Genomic DNA, 21,267 nt, shown 5'->3' with positions numbered 1-21,267 from the left:
CTGCAGATAGACAGAGAAATACACATAGAAAGGACAGAGAGACAGACAGACAGACAGACAAACATTACAGACACATTGTAACGCCCTCCAGTCAGTCATTGTTTGGGATATTGCGTGTTCCACGTCCATTTTCGAAATTTTGCTGCTTCATCATCATCGCATCACATCTCAGCTCAGTTCAGTTCAGCCTCGGCTCATCTCATCCCCAAATGGCTGTCGCTATTTGGATGGCTGGCTAGCGATTGGTTTTTCGGCATCATCAACAGCGGCATCAACATTCGGAAAATTTATGGCCCTGCTGGGCATTAGAAGACTACATCGATTTAGTAGTCTCCCTCTGCAGCACTCACTCACTCAGTCTCTCTCTCTCTGTCTCTCGCTCTCCTCCATTATCAATTTCAATTTGAGTTTTTGTGTTTTTATTTTTTTTTTTGGGTTCTTGTTTGATTGCCCTAATGTGTTTTCTCTTCATGTGCTTTGCACCATGACGCTGTCCAAATATGTTGTAATTTGTTTCCCCTACACACCAACAACAGGATGCACTAGATCATTTATTATTTTTCAATATATGTATGTAAGTATGTACAGTGTATAGGGGCAGATTTTAGGTTTCATTTAAATTGAAACCATAATACATAATATTGTTAGTAGGTAGCAAATAATTAGAGAGCCTCTAGAATTTGATAGTTCTCCATTGCAAGGACAATATTTGTGTACAGAATCACCATACATATCCTTCTCCGTTTCAGTACACATGGAGCAGTCTTCATTAGTGTTTTGTGAATTCTTCAATTGTCTGCAACCCGTTTCGGGTGACCAGAAGCAACAAAATGACTCCAATACACCTGGAAACAAAATGAATCGTGACCATTTTCTAGCTTCGTTTTTGGAACCAAACGTTACATACCAACCACTGTATAAAAGGGCGGCATACATGCCTCATATGGACGTGTTTGATTCGCATAATTCTCTGGATCCGGCAGTAAAAGAACCTTCCAACGATCTTCAAAGAATGAGCATAGGTAATTAGTGTCTTTTATGGAACAGCTTTTTTTCCTTATTGACGAGCAATTGCTACATTCCATGCCCGTGGCATCGATTCCAATCTTTGCCACAGATCTAAAGAGACTTTTATCTAGTTTGATGCATAATATAGATTCATGATTTCCATATCTCTGACAATTCACTTACCGTACACAGAATTGGCAACTGCCATTCCAATCAAGGAAATGATTATAAATAAAATTAATTTCATTTTTTGATTGTTTGTGTAAAGAGTCCTGGGGTTTTCAATAAAACATTTTAAATAAATGAAATGAAATTGTTGGAAATCTGTGTTTTAACTCTCAACTTTGTTTAACATATGTAAATAATTTTTAAAATTTTAGATTAGTCATGCTTTCAGGAAAATTTTTGGAAATATTTCGAACATCTAAATAAGCAAACTGTAGTATTAAGTGAAAATCATGGGCTAAGAGGTGGATAGTTAATTATATTCCTGTTTCGAATCTAAAATTGGAGCCTGAACGTAATGAATTAGTTCCTTTGAGTAAATTTTCCAGGCAAAATATTTTTAGAGTATGTTCCTTTACTGTTTCTCTCATATTGCTCTGTTCAGAAACCAAACAATCCAGAATAATTTAAAAATGGTGTTTACAAAAGTCTTGCATTTTAAAAAATGAAAATTGGGAAATTTATTAAGCTTAAAAATGATGGGTGATAGCTGAGTACAAAAGATTTAGAAAGGATGTGAGGATAATTTTCCTTTCCTAAAATAAATGTTTTTCTCTAATTTCATATAAAAAATAAAACATGATCAATCAAAATGTCGAAATGTATCGGGAAATATTCCAAAAATGAATAAAATCTTGTGTTTTATTGACCTTGATCCGGCAAACAAAAAAGTTGGACACAAAATGACACGAGAATACTTCCAAAAATTGAATTATCTCAGCATAGTTCAGTTCGTTAATCGATCTTTCCAAAATCGCATAAAGATCCTTTCAATTGGACTTAATTTCGAGAGCCTATTTCCAATGTTTCTTTTCGCTCCACAATTGTATTCGACATATCATTTGTATAATTAGTACTTCATTTTGCAGCTTCAAATGTACATAATGGTTGAATACTTTTGGATTACTTTGATTTCTTTTGAAGATTACATTAATTATTTTTAGTTTACTTGAATCGTTTTGTTGTAACCGCCTTTACAACACATCGACAGCCTTTTGTGGAGTTAGTTAGAAGTTTGTTATGAATATTCATTAAAGTTTTTGCTTTGGCTGTTTGTACTGAAGCGAGACTTGTTCAAGCCAAATGCGTCAGTTGGCTTACAGACAACTTTATATAGACGGGGCATAAATAAAATTTAGGATCTGAATGTGGATCGACCATATGCTCATTGGACAGACAAGACGCCATATTGTTGGTTGTTGGCGCCGAATTATTAGCTTCAACTTAATTGAGGTAAAACTGTGCAGGGTAACCAAACAAAAAAATAAAAAAAAGAGAGAAAAAACGAACAACAGAAATCAACAACAAATCAATCATCGATAATTTACAAAACGATCGACATGATCAAAATGAACAACAAGAAATGTTTCTAATAGCGATGCGGGGAAACATCATAAATTAAAACCAAAAACAACAACAACAACAATTTGATATGCGCATATGTATATACCTATATATATCTGTATTGTAGATGGCCAGGCTAAAGTCATATAATACACATATTGTATTATTATTTATGTTTATGGTTTTTGGTTTTCGGGTGATTTTTCGTTGGTTTGATTTTTGGTTTTCCATGTGCTCCCCGCGTTATCATCATCGTCATTGATGGGCCTGCGGCAACTCCATTTTGCTGCCTGCTCTTCCACCTCCACTCCGCCACACAGCCAACTGCAACACCCCGCTTTCCCCTCGCAACTGTCTTGGCCATCAAGTTTTCAATATGGCTGTCGTCGATCTCCATGGAGAAGCGCAGCTGGTGCTGCTTTTTAACGTTTTTTTGTTTTGATTTCGATTTTACAACGTTTTCTTTTACTTTAAGTTTATACCCTTTCGTTAGGGTATATCAAAAAAGTGTTTATTTCTGGGTATAATATTGATCCTTCGTTAACTCGAAGTTTTTTGCTATCACTAAGCTACATCTTTTTGCTAAGCTACATCTTAGATGTAGTCAATAGGATCATTTGTAAATTTGTAAATCTTTAATTTTCAAGTTTGTTTAGAATTAACAATTAAAATTAAAGTCTTTGTGAAATAAAATAAAGACGATAAAGAGAAAACGTAGCCGAGGGAAATTAACAATTCCAATATGTTTATATTTTGTTTTGAAAACCCAATCTAAAACAAAACTAAAACGTATATCTGAAATTTTTTGAAAGTTACCCATTGAATATCTTAGGAAAAACAAGAGTAGATCTTTTGTGCTTCTTATACTTTAACTATTATCTTTATTATGATGCATTTTCAGTTTCTGGTTTACTTACTTAAACTTTTCAATATTGATTGGCTATATTATGTACATTCCATTTAAACTTGTTGAAAACGATCGCACAAGAACTTGATTATTAGCAAACTTTCAATTTCGATTAAGATACTTTTAAGGACATGTTGTAAGTCTATTAGTTATATGCATATTGATAAGATAGACAAGTTTAAGCTTTAACTCTTCCAGAAATGATCCTAACTACTTCTTCCATTAGATCATAAAAAGAAAAGATTTTAAGGGCATCAAATATTCAGTAATAACAAACGAAAAGTTTGGCCCTCGGGCATTTTGACCAAAATCTCAGTGGGCTCGTAAAATATTGTTGACAAGTTTCTTTTGGTCTTTTTTAGATCACCGGCAGCCCACCGGGTGAAGTGGTAGAGGGTTTTACGGGATCCTTTTGTATTGAAATGAGCTTTTGATTTTGATATCTGAGAATTTGCTGTTAACTGTGCCCCAATTGCGCATAAAATTTTATAATATACACGTCCAGGCATTCAGATGACTCGGTTTTCAGATTCAGATTCCGAATCGAATTAAATGACTGGAGACAAAAGAAATCGTTGGCAAAAAAAGACAAGAAGAAAAAACACAATCCATAAACGAAATAAAACCAAACGAAACGTTTATTATATGGCCTCGTAAAATTAGTGAACATGTTAATGGTTGATTGGGGGGGTCTCAAGCCCAAGCCATACCCGCCGACCATATATCTTATATGATATGAATATTGTTTTTATGCGAGGTTTGTTTTTAATATTTCTCGTGCTCTCTGGCGAGGTTTAAAAACAAAATTATATATACTTTACTTATATGGCCGCCATAAACTTGATTGGTTTGTGTTGAAAATATCATAAATATCAATGGAGCGGCAGCATTTTAAACAAAAATTCAAGTATGAAAGATATTTTTGTTTCCCAAGGAATAAAACTAGGAATATTTCTAGAAGAAATACAAAATGGAGATACATTGAAAGTGTTTAATGTTTTACAGAACCACATTTTCTTTTGTGAAATCTTACGTTTTTTACTAATATTTTATTACAAAAATGATTGGAATTAGAAACTGAAAACAAATTTGGTGGCTCTACCGCTTATAGTCTCCGAGATCTAGGTGTTCATACAGACGAACGGACGGACGGACGGACGGACAGACGGACATGACTAGATCGACTCGGTTGTTGATGCTGATCAAGAATATATATACTTTATGGGGACGGAGAAGCTTTCTTCTGTGCGTTACAAACATCTGTCCAATTTTTAATACCCTCTGCAAGGGTATAATTATTGTTCTTAAGCACCTCCGAAAAAAAAACATTATAAAACGTATTAATTCCGGTCTTAATTTTTATAACGATAATACTAACATTATGTATATTTGTTTTACAAAAGAGAGTCGTTTCGCCCAAAGGGTAATCTAATAAACATTTGTGGATTAAACCGGATTAGGGAGGCCAAGCGAGAGCACCGCCCCCACCCCCACATGGGGGGAACCCCTCAGAACTCAAGGGATTTCGAAAAATGGCAAGCTTTTGCTAAACAGCACCCAACATTAGACCAGACTTCATACATACATATAGGGGAAAGTGGGGCTAATCGGCGCATGGGGCGACCCGGCGCAGTCGAATTATCTTGAAATGTAATAGTACGATCCAAAAAGTGATAAGTGTCCTAAGATCGCATTTTTGTAGGCTATATTTGGATAATAAACTTAGAAGTATCCAAGTCGTAGGTAGTAACCGAAATTTTTGTGATTATATAATTTTTAACCTCAAAAATAAATTTTTTTTCGCCGAGAAATGGTTTCAAAAACATTGAATAAATTTTTAATTTTGATAGATGTTCACTAAAACAGGTTCCGACATGTATTAACTTATGGTGTGTAATTGATTTTTTTTTTAAATTCACAGTTTTAAAATTTTTAGTTTAAAATGCTAAAACTAAGGGTGGGGTAAAATGGCGCACTAGTAGAAATTTAAATATGGCGTTTTAAAATCATAACAATATTTTAATAAAAGTCCGATATATAAACTAGTTATTGATAAAAACAGTACATTTGCCAGAATGATACGGATCAGAATACTATATCATATAGCTGCCATACAAACGATGACGTTAGCAATCATAATTTTGGTTTAGACGTTTCCAAACCAATCAACATTGTCGGTGGTAAAAAAAAAAGTTTTTTTATAAAACAAGTTTTTTAATATTAAACTATATTTTGTTTTTTTTTGTTTTAAATCGCTTTTTTTATATAACCTGTAACTTGTCCGGAAATGGGAATACAAATATTTAAGTCATTCAAGTTATATGTACATATATATTAATATATTTTAAAGTAAATTTTTATATTGATTTTGCAAGGGTGTCTAAAATTGTTACCATTCATAAATTGTCAAGTTTCACCTTAAGTTTTACTTAGAAAATAGATTTCAAGATTACCTGTAACTTCTCTTGAAAAATAGTATAATGGAAATTGATTATATTTTAAATTAAATTTTATCTACTTATAAATTGTCAAAAGCTTTAAAACGCAATTTTCGTTTAACATTATAGTTTGCAAGGTTTCTGTGAACATTTAATTATAATTTTAGTTAGTTAAGAGAAAAGTAGAACAATTGAAAGATTATATTAATTTTGGTCAGAAGTGTACAACGCATAGAAGGGAGCATCTCCGACCATATAAAGTATATATATTCTTGATCAGCACGACGAGACGTGGTTCCTTTGGTAAGATTCTAGATCGATCATTCGCAGATAAGAATGAATTGTTTTAATATTTTTGTACACAACCTTATCGTTTTGGTCAATGTCAAAAAGCAAACACATAATCGAATTGAAATAGATTTTGCACTAACAATAAGAAGAGAATAAATTCTTATCGCGACAAACGACAAGACAATCCGAAAAATATATAATTCAATGAATATTTCAAAATCAAATCATTGCTCTCAGAGACATTATCTCAGTCGCAAGTGTAAATATATTCTGGATTACTCTTCAAAATGAGATTTCCATTTGTCTTCCCACTTGTTGGCCTCTTCCTTGTTCTTGGTTTCCAGCATGTAATCTCTGAATCTCTTCTAATGGAAGATCACGGGGTGAGTGGCCAAGTGAATAGTACAAAGTGAAGTTCAAACTAATTGATAAATCTGTTTACATAGGAGTGTGGATTCTCCAGTGACGAGGAAGACTTGTGTGCCTCATATTGCCATAGGTCCATGAAACTCAGTCTAGGTTATATTATTGAGTTGAAAGAAAAAATCAAAATACTCGAAGAGAATCACTCAGATAGTCAGCTAAGCAAAGCAGTTGAGAATTTGCAAAGTAAAATTGATCAACAGAATATACAGATAGCTAATATTAACGATTTTATTACAAACTCAGTCAGGCAGAAAGAGGTGGAAGAGAAAGCCAAATCTCAAACTGAGATAGACAATTATAAGAGACAAGTAGAACAATTGAAAGAGAATTTAGAAAATGTTCAACGCCAAGCAGCAAAAGATAAGGAAGAAAGCTTAGCTGAACAAAGTAATAGAAATAGAGAAATAGACAATCTAAAAGAGAAATTAGCTAGCCAAAACTCAGATTTAGACAAAGCAATTATAGACCTCGAGTCGAAAAACAAGGAATTTGAAGAATATCAGACTAAGGAAAAGAATTCCAACAACAAAATTGGAGAATTAAATTCTAAAATTTCATCCTTAAAGAAAACGTTAGAAGAATCTGAAACTCAGTTGACTGATTCGAATCATTTACTTGAAAGAAAACTAAACCAAACTAAGGAAAATTTAATCAAGTGTCGGGGAAAACTACCAAAACCCAATTGCAAAGGCCTCTCTTCGGGAATTCATCAAATTGAAATTCCCGGGATTGATCCGATTTCTACTGTCTGCGAGGGAGATATAGAAGGTGGTGGGTGGATAGTTATTCATAAACGATTTGATGGCAGCGTAGACTTTAATAGAACTTGGACCGAGTATCGTAATGGCTTTGGTAATATGAAAGGAGAATTTTTTATTGGTCTGGAGAATTTGCATCGTATTACCAATTCCAAAACATATGAACTTTATGTGCAATTGGAATTTCACAATGGAACTTTCCAATTTGCTAGTTATGACAATTTTAGCATTGGCAACGAAAGATCGAAATATAAGTTGGAGTCGGTGGGAGAGTTTAAAGGAACAGCTTATAATTCTATGGAGTACAATTTAAATGCACCATTTTCCAGTTTTGATCAAGATAGTGATCAAAGTAAAGATGGTAATTGTGCTGAAGATTGTGGAGCCTGGTGGCATAAATTTTGCACCCATGCGTAAGTAACCAATTTAATTATACAAGAATGAACAATTGTCAAATATTTTGTTTATCTTAATTAGCCGCCTCAACGGAAAATATTTCAATAGAGAAGTCGATGATGATTCAAGTATGAGCTGGTATTGGTGGATTTCTCTCAAATCTGTCCAGATGCTAATCCGACAAAAATAAAGTTGGACTTCATTTCAAAATCAACAAAAAACTTGGAAAACTATGCCATAAAAAAAAAAAAATTGATATTTCAGCAACAAAATGAGTAATTTTTAAACATAACTTCTGGACGGATCCAATCTTGAGTGGACAATTTCCACTTTCTGTTTTGTCTCAACACTGACTGTCTGACTAAAAGAATGTTTACTGTAGTTCAACTACAAGCAAAATCTTCCTTTTTGGAATTTACTATAATGAAATATAAATAATAAAAAAAACACCCAACCAAATTGTTTTTGGTTGATGATAATGATCAAATTAAAGATGGTAGATAGTTCCAAATTTCAATTCGAATAACATAAATCTATCTTAATGATAGACTTATTAAATAAATTAATTAATAGAGAAATGAAGTAAGTAAGTCGACTCGCCGACTTGGGTATACCATACACCAGGTGAAACAAATACATATTTAAAATTTCGAAAACCAAATGTATGTCTATTAAATTGTTTTAACATGCCCTCATACCATATGCTATCTCGCTCAATCTACAAACATTCGAGCACTCTAGCGCCGCCAACGCTAGCCAACGGCCAATTCTGCAATTATGGATCGCGTAGCAAAATACGTTCATACGTTTCTAGTCCGATTTCAATGAAATTTGGTAGGTAGAAATAGATAAGATTAATTAGTCTGCCAAATTTAATTGCGATGGTCAAAAAATTGCAAGAGCCAATCGGTTTTTTCTAAATTATGGAGGCGTAAGTGGGCATGGCAACATATTAAAATATATATATTCTGCGCGCATACTAAGCCAGTATACATACTAAATTTGGTGACTTTAGCTATGTTAGTTTTCGAGAAAATCAGCCTTGTTTAATTTGCGGGGGCGGAAATGGGCGTGGCAAAATTTTTAAATAGTCAATATCCGACGGACGGACATGGCTAGATCGACTCGGTTGTTGATCCTGATCAAGAATATATATACTTTATGGGGTCGGAGAAGCTTCCTTCTGCCTGTTACATACATTTTGGCGACTTTAATATACCATTTCACAATAGGGGTGTAAGGTATAATGATATTAATTGAACTTCCGAATTGAAGAAAAGTCTTCCATAACCTGAATTCGAGAGCTTGTTGGTTCTTGAGATACTCGCAGAAAGCTAGTTTTTAGGCATATGAAATAAGTATTCCCATATATCTCTTTAGCCGTATTGTACAGACACATATTTGTCATAAGATTCGAAAAGTATATAATGATACATAATATGTAAATCAACTTCATAATCCTATAATCTTTTTTTAGGGATCTCATTTCATTTCCCTTTTAAACAGTGAAAAATGTCTATAATTTTTCTCAAGCATTGAGGTTAACGAGAAATTGAAATACATAAAAGATTATCAATATAGGGTAGATGTAGGTGTAGATGTCATGGGCCAAAAACGAAAAATTAAAAAGACTTGTAGGTACAATTTTAAAAATATCAAAATACACCAAGATTGATAATTTTGATCACATTGCTTAAATTTTATATTTCTTTCACATTGGCACATTTGGTCAAAAAAACATTTTTTTAATTTTACATTCTTTACAAAACAAATTTTATGCTTACATCAAGATATTGCAACTGTTTAACAAAAATTCGGGGAGGAAAACATCTTGATGTATTCAATCGATAAGACAATCTTGCTCTATGTTTTCCTTTCAAACAAGACACACCAAAAGGATAGAATTTTTAAAACAATACCAATATTACAAATACAATATGGTTTATGTTAATGTGAGAGTCAGACAGTCAGGAAATTGAGTCTCAAATGACTAACGACGACTGATAACTCAAAACTTAGAGGATATGTACATATATAGAGTTAGATTTGTTTTTTGGACCAAATGTGTTCTGAGATTCATTTTAGTTGAAAACTAGTGTTAACTTTTATTAATGAAGAACAAAATCGAAACATAAATATTGATAAACACGAAAATATTTAATATTAGTTATAGTTATAGTTTAAAACTAGATTTAAAAATAAATTTTCTTTATTTGCTGTCCTTCTACTTGGTTCTAATGGGATTGCTTCAGTTTAAACTGGAATTTCAAATTTCTTAAATTTTTTACATATTTTCAAAGAGACTCATTTTTCTAGAACATGTTTTTTTTTTCAAACTTCACCACTTGATGCGATATAAATTCATTCCGATTGGTTTAATATCAATTTATGAATATGATATGAAAAAGAAAATGGTGGAGGTCTACTTCTTAACGACAATCAACAGCTGCGCATCTGGAAAACTAAAAACCCATAAACTACACTCGTGGTTGGAGACAGGACAACTTGACAGGATTCTTTTCTTCTTACTGAAAGAGGACACGTAACAAACAGCACGCGCACACAAAGTTTTTCTAATACGACAAAAAAAAGTAAATTAATTTTGGTTTCTTTTGTGGAGGGGGAAAGAAAAAGCAATAGAAAAATATCCCAAATGTTGCAGGACATACACAGACAGCTAAAGTCAACAGCAATAAAATGACAACAACACGAGCTCGAGCCTTACAATGGACAGAAGCAGAAGCAGGAGCAGGAGCTGAGGCAATAAAACCGAAATCAGGATAATGGCATGAGGATGCAGGCCGCCAAAAACTTCTCTCTGATGTCAGCAAATTAAATCAAATAAAATCCCCAGGGCGGCAGATGTCCACAAAATAACAAAAAGTAGCAAGAACGAAAGAGAGAGAGAGAGAGAGAGTAATCATTAGGGCCCACATATATGAGTATATATGTATGTGTATATGGTGGATAGGGAATAGGAGGTTTTGATTCTCTAACATCAATTACATAATGAATAGAGAGACAGAGACTTAAAGGCAAAGTCAGTCAGTCATTCAGTTTGCCTTACCCAAATGACAAAACATTTGGCCAAAAAGCAAAAAAAAAAATTTCATGGTTTTTGCAGTAGCCGCAACAGACAATGGGCAAAAAGGACAAAAAAAAGTAGGCCCACAAATGACTTCTGTGCGGTTGGCTATAAAATGCATCCTGTTTTTAGGGGCAAAAACTGCAAGACAATGCAAATGCAACAACATTGTCAAAAGGAAGGCATGTGCACAGGATGCTCAGCAGGACGCGTGTTCTTTTTAACCCACAGGACACACACACACACCTGAAACGCATATACATTTCATTGAGGTTTCCTTGAATCCAAGTTCCCCCCACAGAAAAAAAAACACTCTGGGCCCCTGAAAAGAAATGAAAATGATATAAAAAACACTAAACTTTCCCTCTTAGCAAATTGAGTTTTTCTACGCAAAATATTCCACTTGGCGACGCCATCAGCCGTGTTTTTTTTTTATTCTCTTCTGTTTTTATATATATTTTTTTGGTTTGGTTTAGTTTGGTTTGCGTGACTAAAATGTTTTCATCATCATTTTTGGTTTCTTTTTTTTTGTGTTACTCAAAATAATATAATTTGCCGTATAATGGGCTTATAAGGTATAAATTATACTGCCACAACAACAGGACCAACTACTGTTAAATATATGAATAATGTACTGCCAAAAAGGATTTTTAGTTACCCTAGAAAAAACACCAAAATAACGCACCAAATTTGTTTACGTCGTTCTTTTTATACCCTTAAACTGTTAGGAATTGAATATATTACAAACAGAATTATAATTTCTAAGTAAAGTAAGTAATATTTTTTTTTTTATTTATTCTTTATTTGTGATCTATTGTTCAGGAGGACAATTACTAAATTGTGTATGTACATATTATAATAAATATAATGTAAATATGACGAAATTTTATGCATTTTTTATATAATGAGAAAGTTTCTTGAAAATGAAAGAATATATATATGGCAAGCAAATCTTATAAACTATAATCAACTTTAAAAATCTTTGAATTTTTGATTTTGCATCTCAGTAATTAAAGTGCTTGAAATTATTACCTATATTTTTTGACATTGTTAAACTAAATTAGATCTTTCAAATTAAAAGATGATTAAGAGAGAGATAATTAAATACATTAGGACGATCCGAATAATTATTAGTTATTAATAAAATTGTATTTTGTTAGGTTATATTAGGATAATCAACTTGAGCGTAACCCATTCGTAGCTTCTAAAATATCTGAAGATGTGAATTTTCCAACCTCGAAAATCCATTTTTGTTCGACAAGAAAAGGCTTCAAAAACATTGCAATGTATTGCTGCAATTTCTAATTTGATCGAAGTTAACTAAATTAGGTTCCGAAACTTATCGTATGTAATTCGCTTAGTTGAAAATGCTAAAATTAAGAGTAGGACAAAATCGCGCATCAAAATCATAATTATATATGAATAAAAGAGTGATATATACACTTGTCTTTGATAAAAACAAAGGAATCAGAATACTATATCATATAGCTCCCAAACAAACGATGAAATTAACGGTCCGATCAAAACAATAATCAATATTGTGGGTGGTATAGAAACGTTTATTTATTTTTGAAAAAATATGTTAAAATTAAAACATTATTTTTATTTAACGATCAAAAGTTACAAAATAAATTATGATTTCATTTAAGAGCTCATAGAAAAAAAATGTGTTTTCAGTCCTGACTGAAAAAAGAGAAGAGAATAAAAAAAAAACACGGCTGATGGCGTCGCCAAGTGGAATATTTTGCGTAGAAAAACTCAATTTGCTAAGAGGGAAAGTTTAGACAATTAAAAACAAATGCTCTGAATAGCCTCACCTTCCCCTATACCACTTTTAAATCAAAACCAAAGTAAACATTAATTCAAAAGTTAAGCAAATATTGTTGTTCTGCTTAAACAAAACTCAAAAAGTCTAACTTAAAGATATTATTTACTGATTGAGAGTACTTTATTATATTTTCCACATTGTATCGATATAGAGAAATTAAAATGTACAGGCATCGACAGCCATAGTTGCTAAGGTTTATAAAGAGTGAATGGTATTTTTTTAGTAGACATATTTTTTAAGACTTTTTATTAATAGTAGAACAATTCGTTGTAAGTATTATTGACTTCTTTAAAAAGTATAGTTTCTGTATTAAATGTTGTGGTAAATGGACCTAAGAATTATTTGGTATATACATACATGTTGCCAGATCGCGAAAAGTGATCATGTTGAATGAAATTAGTTAATTTTGGCGAGCACTACAAAGACGAATACAAATAAGATATATTGAAATGTGCCATAGATGACCATGGAAACCCAAAATTTGCTCCTTCACCTTTAAACAGTTGTAAAAATATGTTAAACTTTCTATATGCCGTCTAATCATATAAAGAGCTACTTTCTTCGGTTGCAACTTTCCAAATATATTGAATATACCCACTGGGGAAGGGAATTTCTTCCCCCAGGGACTGTGTCATTTTCCCTGTTGTCCTATGAATAACTGAACTGTCAGAAAATTTGACAGCTAAATGATTGTGGGGTGGTATGCCAAGGTGGGGCAATAGGGCCCGTAAACAGCCATCATTTTAAGAGGGGAAATAACAAAATGTAGTTACAAAGAGGGGGATGGTCGAATTGTTGTGAAAAATTGATATGAAAGTTATTGTAAGTACTTTATTTGTCAGACAATTGGGATAGGAGAAGGGCAGTAGTTATATATTTAGATATGAACAGAGAGATATTCATATGCCGGGTCATAAACTGGGCCAATTTGTTGTTGGCCAAAATGAACTTTCAAAGTGGCCGAAAGCCAATTTGGTAATCATTATCTGGTTAGCAATTTGCAATTTGCATGAGTCAAAACATTTGCTTAATAAATGTCGGCAAAGATATATGTATATATATATATGTATATATGTATATGGATATTGTGGAACGCCCTCGTTCCCTTGTCATTTCTTTGGTCAAAACATAAAAAAAGTGCGAAAAGCAATCATTAAGCCAAGTCAAGCGGCATCATTAAAATGCTTTAATTAATTTTTTTTTCAGTTTTTTTTTGGTTGGTTGGTTGGTTTATGGTTAACCCACGCCAAAAAAGAAAAAAGCTCATCCTTCAAATTGATTCTGGCGAGAGTTTGGGAATTGCGGCAGATGTTGGGTGGTCTCTTACTCTGTGGCATCTTTTGTGTGGCATCTGATGTGTGAAGGCGGCGGCGCCTTCAGATGCTGCTCCTCTGCAAAGTGGGAATCGGAATGGGTATCCGAACACCGAGCACCGACACCCATGGCTAATTGATCAACGCTCAGCAGGCACACTCTCAGCCTGATTTGGGTATGGACACAACAAATTGGCCAAATTAATTTTGTGCTCATTTCTTTGTCATGAGTGTTTTGACTGAATGCCGGCCGTTTGTTGTGACTAGTGACTTCTCGCAATGAAGCACAGAGGATGGACGGAGAGGGGGAGGGGGGGAAAAAAATTAATTAAAATAACAATTTACGCACGAAACATGTAAATTTCCACTGAACTTATTTTTTTTTTTTCTTTGGGGGGGAAAGGGTTGAAGAGTACCAGAAATTCATTCGGTTGTTTTTACGAACTGTCAGCTCTGTCAGTCATAAAATGTAGTTTATGATCCGACCTTCATTTCCATATGCTGCTGCTCAATGGAAGAAGAAGAAGAAGGTACCATCCATTAGCCACTGCCAGAGGCATTCAAAAAGGCAAAGCGTCAGCTGTCTCCCGGTTGGCCATTGGGTCATTGATAAGCATCATCATCATCATCCCCATCCTCATCATTGTCATCATCATCATCATCATCTTGGTCGTCCAATAAAATGTCACGATAGAGGGCGATAAGCACCTGTTAGCCCAAAAACCTATTCATGGGGAACCAAGAAAAGTTATTGGCTTTCCGCTTCCAGACGGATGCCCATACCAATGCTCATGCCCATGCCCATGACCATGTATGTATAGTTTACCTGTAGGCCTACATACTTACCTTCTGAGTGTGTGTGTGTGAGAGAGTGTATATAAAACGCACTATTTTATATACAAACTGACCATAAATTCTGTTGGCCATGTTTGTGTTTTGCCTCTTTTTTCCCCCAACTGCTTCACTCTATTTTTTTCCTCCTTCTTTCTTTCTTTCTTTCTTTTGTGGTTAGTTTTATTATCCTATTTAAGCCACATTAAAATCAACGGGGTGCGCGACATTTTTACAAAATAAAAAAATTTATTGAACATTAATGTTCGCCGCTGCCAGTTTTTGGGATACCTTCTCCTCCTGTACCCTTTATCCACTGCGCTCTGTCGCAACATGGCAACATGTTGAGAGAGGGAAGAGAGAGAAAGGATAGCGGGGGGTAGCCTTTTAGGAATTTCAATTGGGTGCGGCGGTTTCATCAAAAGTTGAGGGAGTTATATATATACACAAAATTTGTAAATTTTATCGACTTTGAATTGGTTGAACAAATTTTAATAAATAATCTTAATAGACAAGGCCAAACATGAATTTCATTGTGTAAATTGTAATTTTGTTTGCATTAACTTTTTAATAGACAAATCTACATAAACACATTGGGTGAAATTTCCCGACTAAAAACAATATTTTAACTCTATAACTAGCAATGTTACGAAATCTAAATCAATTTCACCTAGATCAGCCACTGATTAACCCTTTTGGAAGCTATTCTCTAATTACTTTTACTTGTCACCTTGATGGCTGTTGGCATTTAGCACCTAGAACCCATAGAACTCCATAATCAGATTGCCTTGGTCCACTTTACGGTAACTCTCTTTCTAAATGTACTAAACTCTTGGTGATATCAAGAAGTCTTATCTTGATTGAATCGGTAATTTGATTCTATAGAATCAAATGCCATTAAACTCTGTTCATTCAGTTTGAGAAATTCCAATGATGTAATAGGTTTCAAATTTATTCTTTTCTTCACAACAAACGGCATCAATACAAACTTTTAACTTGTTTATTAAGATTTAAATCAAAATTTCAAATTTATTTGAAAATACTATGATTAGCAGACAAATCCAATCAAATTTCATCAATTTATCAGCCAAAAGTTACAAATTATAATTTGACTTAAGAAAACAAAAAGTTTTTCACATTTTAAAAGTTTAAAACTTTTCGTAGAATAGCTCCGAAATAAGTTCTCGCTCTTTGATATAAGCCAGGCTTAAACATAGTGATGTTGCTGGGCAACAAGGGTAAAGCCTGAAACGAAAATCCAACTAACAATAAGAGGCAAGAAATGGTTCTGAGTTAAATCTCGAACTAGCCCCAAAACTTCATTCTCTGAATAAAACTCAATTCTCTATTCATAATCATTAAAAGAAGTATGCCTTGATTTCAAAGAGTGTCTTTTCTAAGTTGTAAGATGGCAAGGGTTTTCAGGACAAAGTAAAGGACCAATAGAACTTTGGAGCTATTAGAAAAGACATTATGTTAATTGTTGGGTTTGCAAGAGGCAACTGGTCGATCAATATGAAAGCTGTCATAATACAACTCTCTCTCAGTAAAAGCATAAGTTGTCGACAGATGAAACAGACAGTACAACATTGAAATAGAGATCTGTCGAGGACGATAAGTGATAGCAAGTGCTTCAAGACTGCTTCAATTTTTTCACCACAAATTAGGTTGGGTCTGGTTTCTTTTTCGTTTTAGTGGATTAAAATTTAGCCTAGCTCTTATTGCATTTGTTTTATCAGGCAACGATTCACTCTGATCTTAAATAAAGGAACTTAAAACTTTTTAGAATACCTACTAAGGTAAACTTTGCAAAAAACAATAATATTTGGATCTAATATAACACCTCCTATCCTCCTCCTCCTACCACGTCGGACTATAATCGGTCTTTGTGGGACCTCTAATATTTATTCATTCATTAATTTATTCACTAATATTAATATACACAAATATGTGAGAGTAATATTCTAAGGGTTAGGAGTTCATGCTGCATTGTAAACATGTACAATTTGCTAGACATTGATGCTTAACGATAATACATATGTTATGAGATAAGTTGGGGAGAAAATTTGATTAAAAACCCCTTTAATATACATTTAGATAAAACCTACGACTAGAACTAGAGATTATGCAACGATATTTATATGAGGATACGTTGAATACAAACATCTAATATGATCTCTACTGAACCCAACCTAACTCTGGTGTTACAGAAGTTCCTTATTTAGTGTTTTCTTTTGAGTTATAATTTTGATAATTTTTACTCCGATTTCTTAGGACTTTACCAGCACTTGTGCCAAATCATAAATATGTATCGGAGAATCTAGTCGGAGATCTTTTTAAAACTTATATGCTGTTGTAAATCTCTACTGCATAGTAGTTCCATTGGGGTTAGTGAAAAAGGAGTGGGATTAAACGAATCATTTTGTTGATTTTTTCAATAGCATTTAAATAGGCATTTCCTCTCACTTAAAATGCTTTCTAAATCCTTTTTATTACCCTTACCTCTTATTATGCGCACCCTGCTTTACAATTTTCCCACCCACTCGAGACAGTTCATCATGCCCACTTATCAACCCATGGTGCAAACTTATCGCCCGCACTGTTTGCTCAAGCCAATAAACCAACGAACCATCTCCCATTCCAATTCCCATGAACATTACGAAAATTTCCATTTTACAGAGTTGCTTGGAGTTTTCATGGCTGCCGCCATTTTCGAAAGTTAAGTAAACATTTTAATTGCCACCCTTAAAACTACCGAGGGGTTGAAATTGAAATTCATATGTGGTGAGTGAAGAAGGGGGTAGGGTAGGGGGGAATCGCTGGTGCCATACGATTATATAGTATGATTATGTCATTTGGCTTAAAGAAAACCACACACCGGAAATGAGCCAAATAACTTGCTGTCTGCTGTCTGCTCTCTGTTTGGCAGTGTATTTCCCTTTTTATTTTGGGGTTGGGATATATTCCATATAATTTAGATTTCTGTCTTCTGCTTATTAGCGTGCACAAATCAATTCTCAAAGGATTTGCTGAACAAATCCTTTTGTGGGCTAGGTTTTTGATTTATGTCACGCGTCCTGGGAAAATCCTAGAGGAAAATGGGTGTGCCATCATAATATCTATCTACAATATCCATATTGTGTGTGAAAAAGGGTTTATTATGTTTGTCTCTTTTGTGAGTGTGTGTGTGTGTGTCCTGATTATTGCCTTGGATAAAATGTCCAAAAAGTAGAGAGATTGAGATTCGTCAGGGCTGCTCGACTTTCGCTACGTAAAGGCTTCAAATTGTCAGCTTGGCACGTACTTGACTTTTAATTTTTGTCTCTTTTTTCATGGGAAAGTTGATTGAACCCATAAACCAAAATCGGTTAACTTAGCCCAGTAGCTTTTTGAACTAAATTCAATTAAATATAATTAAAGCTTAAATTATGCAAAACGATCGAAAAAGAAGAGGAATCATAGCAGATAATGAAACAACAACCAAAAAAAACAGGAAAAAAAGACCAATCTGAAACACGCATAATAGCTTACTTAACCTGGTAGACTATCGCCCATCTACCAGCTGCAGTTAATCATCAATCTCTACGGAAAGGGCTCCAACGTTGATTGAAATTGAAGCAGCAACTGGAACAAACAAAAACCATTTAAAATTGTTGACTGTATTGCTTTTTTTTTTTGTTTTTCTCTTCTCGTGGTGTAGTATTTTTGTGATCATTATGCGATCAATGTTGATCATTTTATCCCGGAGGCTGTTGACAGGCCCAGCGCATGGACATGACATGCGAGTCGACAACGACAATGGAGCGGCCACAAGACCCCAAAAAGAGGTGGAGTACAGAACCTGAATTTGATCTTCATCATCATGGTGGACACGGCAGCAGTTCGAGCTCCAGCATACAGCACACAGCACCCAGCAGAAGCAGCATCACAATATATATAATAATTATCTCAAAAGAAACATTGAAAAAGGAAAAAAAACGTGGAGAAGAACCTTAACATTTGCGTCTTTGCTTAATTTTCTCGACAAGCCAAAAGGATGCCTTTTTGCCTACATCTCCCTTTTTCGAATAATTTTTTTTTTCTGCCGTAACCGACATTTTGTTTCGCTTTCGTTCCCTTTTGAGAAACTTCTGCCTCCCTTCTGGCCCCTTGTCTCAACCCCAGCTGGCTTATAAAAAATGCAAAATTATGTACAAGCCCAAAACGATGTTGTTGTATATTGATCCTGAGTGTGTGTGTGTCTGAGTCTGAGGGGACCCTTTTGGTCTGTCTGTTGCCTTCCAGCTCCTTTATATAGTTGTAGCTATCGCTGGCATGGCTGCACTTCTACCATGGACCTTCTACTACCTTCTTCATCTTCTGCTGCTGTATTTTTTTTTAGGTTTTGTTTTTTTTTTTTTTGTTTTTGGCATATTTAAGCACGATCGCCTTTTGCCTGTGTTTTAAATGATTTCTGTAGTTTCTTTCTTGTGCTGCTCCTTTTCTTATGAACCAATCAACACACACACGTGTTGGCTATACACCAAACTCTCGACGTATGCCCCCAGCCTCCTTGAGTTCTCTGATCTCTGTCCTCTGTTTTGTGCCTTGCGTGCGCTCCTTGTACGGCGATCTTCCGCAAATTGGCGGCCATAAGCATTGCAAAATTATCTCGTCGCTGTCTCTGTTCGATTTGGACAGACGACCAACGACCGAACGGCCGTATAGAAGGGACAACAACACACACACACACACACACACACAACTGACAATCGTACAACGAGCTCCAAGAAATATTCCACAAAATGTCTTTCCAAAAACCAAAAACAGAGAGAAGACTCTGTTGTATTTTTACTGAACAGGAAAAGGAACCTTTTTGTCGTTTTTTTTTTATTTGTACAATTTTTGAATATTTTTTTTTTCTCTTGTTTTTGTTTTTTATTTTCTGCTTAAAGAATAAGTAAGCTGCAGTTAAAGAGGTTCGAACCCAATGCCAAGATTTGGATCGACTTCGAAGGCTAAACATTGAGAGATAAGTAAGAGAATGAAATGGGATAGAAGTTTTTTCCAAGGAAGTTCGCGGAACTTGTGCAGTTGGTTTCTTCGATCAAGACTCTGAACATGCAAGTTTGTTATGGTGATCAATATAAATTTACGATGAATTTGTATTGACAATTTGTTAACGTTTTTTGTAACCAAAAGGGAAATTTTCGTCAACGATGTTTTAAATAACATAGTCTCAATAGTTTACCTAAGCCTGTCTAAATAAAATTAAGGAATCCTGCTTGGCTCTTAACATGAATCTATAAAGTAAAAGTACTTTTAGGATTCTTATAATAACTAACGTATAGCTTCATTTCCGCGGTCGCTTACCCGACTTTTGGAAGTAAAATATAATTTGATATGCGAAATATATCATAAAAAATTTAATTTTTCACAATTTACCATAAAAAAATTTTCTAGTATTTTGAGATTACTATCCATTGTAATGAAAGTTGAGACACACCGGTTTTTATCTTTTGAGATAAAAGCTACAAAAGAGCATTGTGACGTTAGATATCATTGCAAATCGATAAATACAAATAAATAAATCGATAAACTCGAATTTTGTGAGAATTTGAAACTTTAAATATTTGTTATATGTACCTATAAATAAGGAACAACATTATTTTAAATGGTTTAGAATATTTTGAAAAGGATCATTCACAAGGCCAGGTATGAGCAGGGAAGGACAGCTGTGCCCCCTTGAGCCTTAAATTTGATAGGAATTTAAATTAAAATGTATTAAACAATTTAGTTTAACCTGGCTTAGCTCTTGGTCACTCACGTGACGTCAGTTTTCTGTGCATATCCATATATAATAATATTGTCATTACATATATATTATACCTAAGAGAACAATTAACTAATTTAAAGGACATGTTTAGAAAGAAAAGCTCTACGGTAAGAGTATTCTAAAAGTGGTCAATATCTTAACGAAATAAGTCTTAAAAATTCTCCAATTCGCTTCAATTTATTTTTTACAAATAAACTTTATTTTAATATATTTTAACACCAAAAATAACAAAATATTAACAATTTTATTTAAGATATAATGAGAAACAGAAGTGGTTGATATTCATATGTTAAATAAAGATCGTAATTAGTAGTTATATATGAGGATACGGATAAGGATATTTTTGTCAGAATATGAATATGAGGATGTTTGGCATTACGTTATAGTTTGAGCTCAACCTTAAGTGCCAAGTCACTTTTACTCAAGAGTAAAATTAGAATTTATCTGAGATGAATCTACTAAAAAACATTCTTTAGTATCCATTTTAATATTCATTTAATTTGTTTCTTACAACAGCGTTCTGCCCAGTAAATATTACTGAAGTTGTTGAGTTTTCTTTGCCTCAATATTATTATCTTCTCAAGTTTAGACATAATATTCTA

General features: G+C 33.8%; 2 protein-coding genes across 3 annotated transcripts; one reads left to right on the top strand and one right to left on the bottom strand.

The window, feature by feature from the left end:
* Nucleotides 1-550: 550 nt before the first annotated feature.
* LOC111518736 lies at nucleotides 551-1,356 on the bottom strand. Of its 2 annotated transcripts, none has more exons than XR_006953847.1 (3): nucleotides 1,192-1,355; nucleotides 908-1,119; nucleotides 551-845 (listed from the first exon to the last, which is right to left on the bottom strand). XR_006953847.1 is itself a non-coding variant. In XM_023176348.2 (3 exons), the coding sequence occupies exons 1-3, from the start codon at nucleotides 1,253-1,255 to the stop codon at nucleotides 616-618; spliced, it is 522 nt and encodes a 173-aa protein (XP_023032116.2). In that variant the 5' UTR covers nucleotides 1,256-1,356; the 3' UTR covers nucleotides 551-615. The 2 variants fall into 2 exon arrangements, 1 of the variants encoding a protein (XP_023032116.2); XM_023176348.2 differs by having other exon boundaries at nucleotides 908-1,135; nucleotides 1,192-1,356.
* Nucleotides 1,357-7,614: 6,258 nt separating this feature from the next.
* On the top strand, nucleotides 7,615-8,002 carry LOC124459951 (fibrinogen-like protein 1). The gene is made up of 2 exons (XM_047009856.1): nucleotides 7,615-7,810; nucleotides 7,875-8,002. Exons 1-2 carry the CDS (start codon nucleotides 7,695-7,697, stop codon nucleotides 7,981-7,983), a joined length of 225 nt encoding a protein of 74 aa, XP_046865812.1. The 5' UTR covers nucleotides 7,615-7,694; the 3' UTR covers nucleotides 7,984-8,002.
* Nucleotides 8,003-21,267: the final 13,265 nt, after the last annotated feature.

The sequence above is a fragment of the Drosophila willistoni genome (genome assembly GCF_018902025.1).
Source record: "Drosophila willistoni isolate 14030-0811.24 chromosome 2L unlocalized genomic scaffold, UCI_dwil_1.1 Seg168, whole genome shotgun sequence".
Lineage (NCBI taxonomy): Eukaryota > Metazoa > Arthropoda > Insecta > Diptera > Drosophilidae > Drosophila > Drosophila willistoni.
This window is presented reverse-complemented; position numbering and strand designations above follow the sequence as displayed.

What these genes read in the sequence shown, in the direction of transcription:
- LOC124459951 (XM_047009856.1), top strand. Translation starts at nt 7,695, where the DNA reads ATGGAGTACAATTTAAATGCACCATTTTCCAGTTTTGATCAAGATAGT. An exon ending in CATAAATTTTGCACCCATGC is followed by an intron (nt 7,811 to 7,874) that starts GTAAGTAACCAA and finishes TATCTTAATTAG; the next exon opens with CCGCCTCAACGGAAAATATT.
- LOC111518736 (XM_023176348.2), bottom strand. Translation starts at nt 1,255, where the DNA reads ATGAAATTAATTTTATTTATAATCATTTCCTTGATTGGAATGGCAGTT. An exon ending in AGTTGCCAATTCTGTGTACG is followed by an intron (nt 1,136 to 1,191) that starts GTAAGTGAATTG and finishes GCATCAAACTAG; the next exon opens with ATAAAAGTCTCTTTAGATCT. An exon ending in GCCCTTTTATACAGTGGTTG is followed by an intron (nt 846 to 907) that starts GTATGTAACGTT and finishes TTTTGTTTCCAG; the next exon opens with GTGTATTGGAGTCATTTTGT.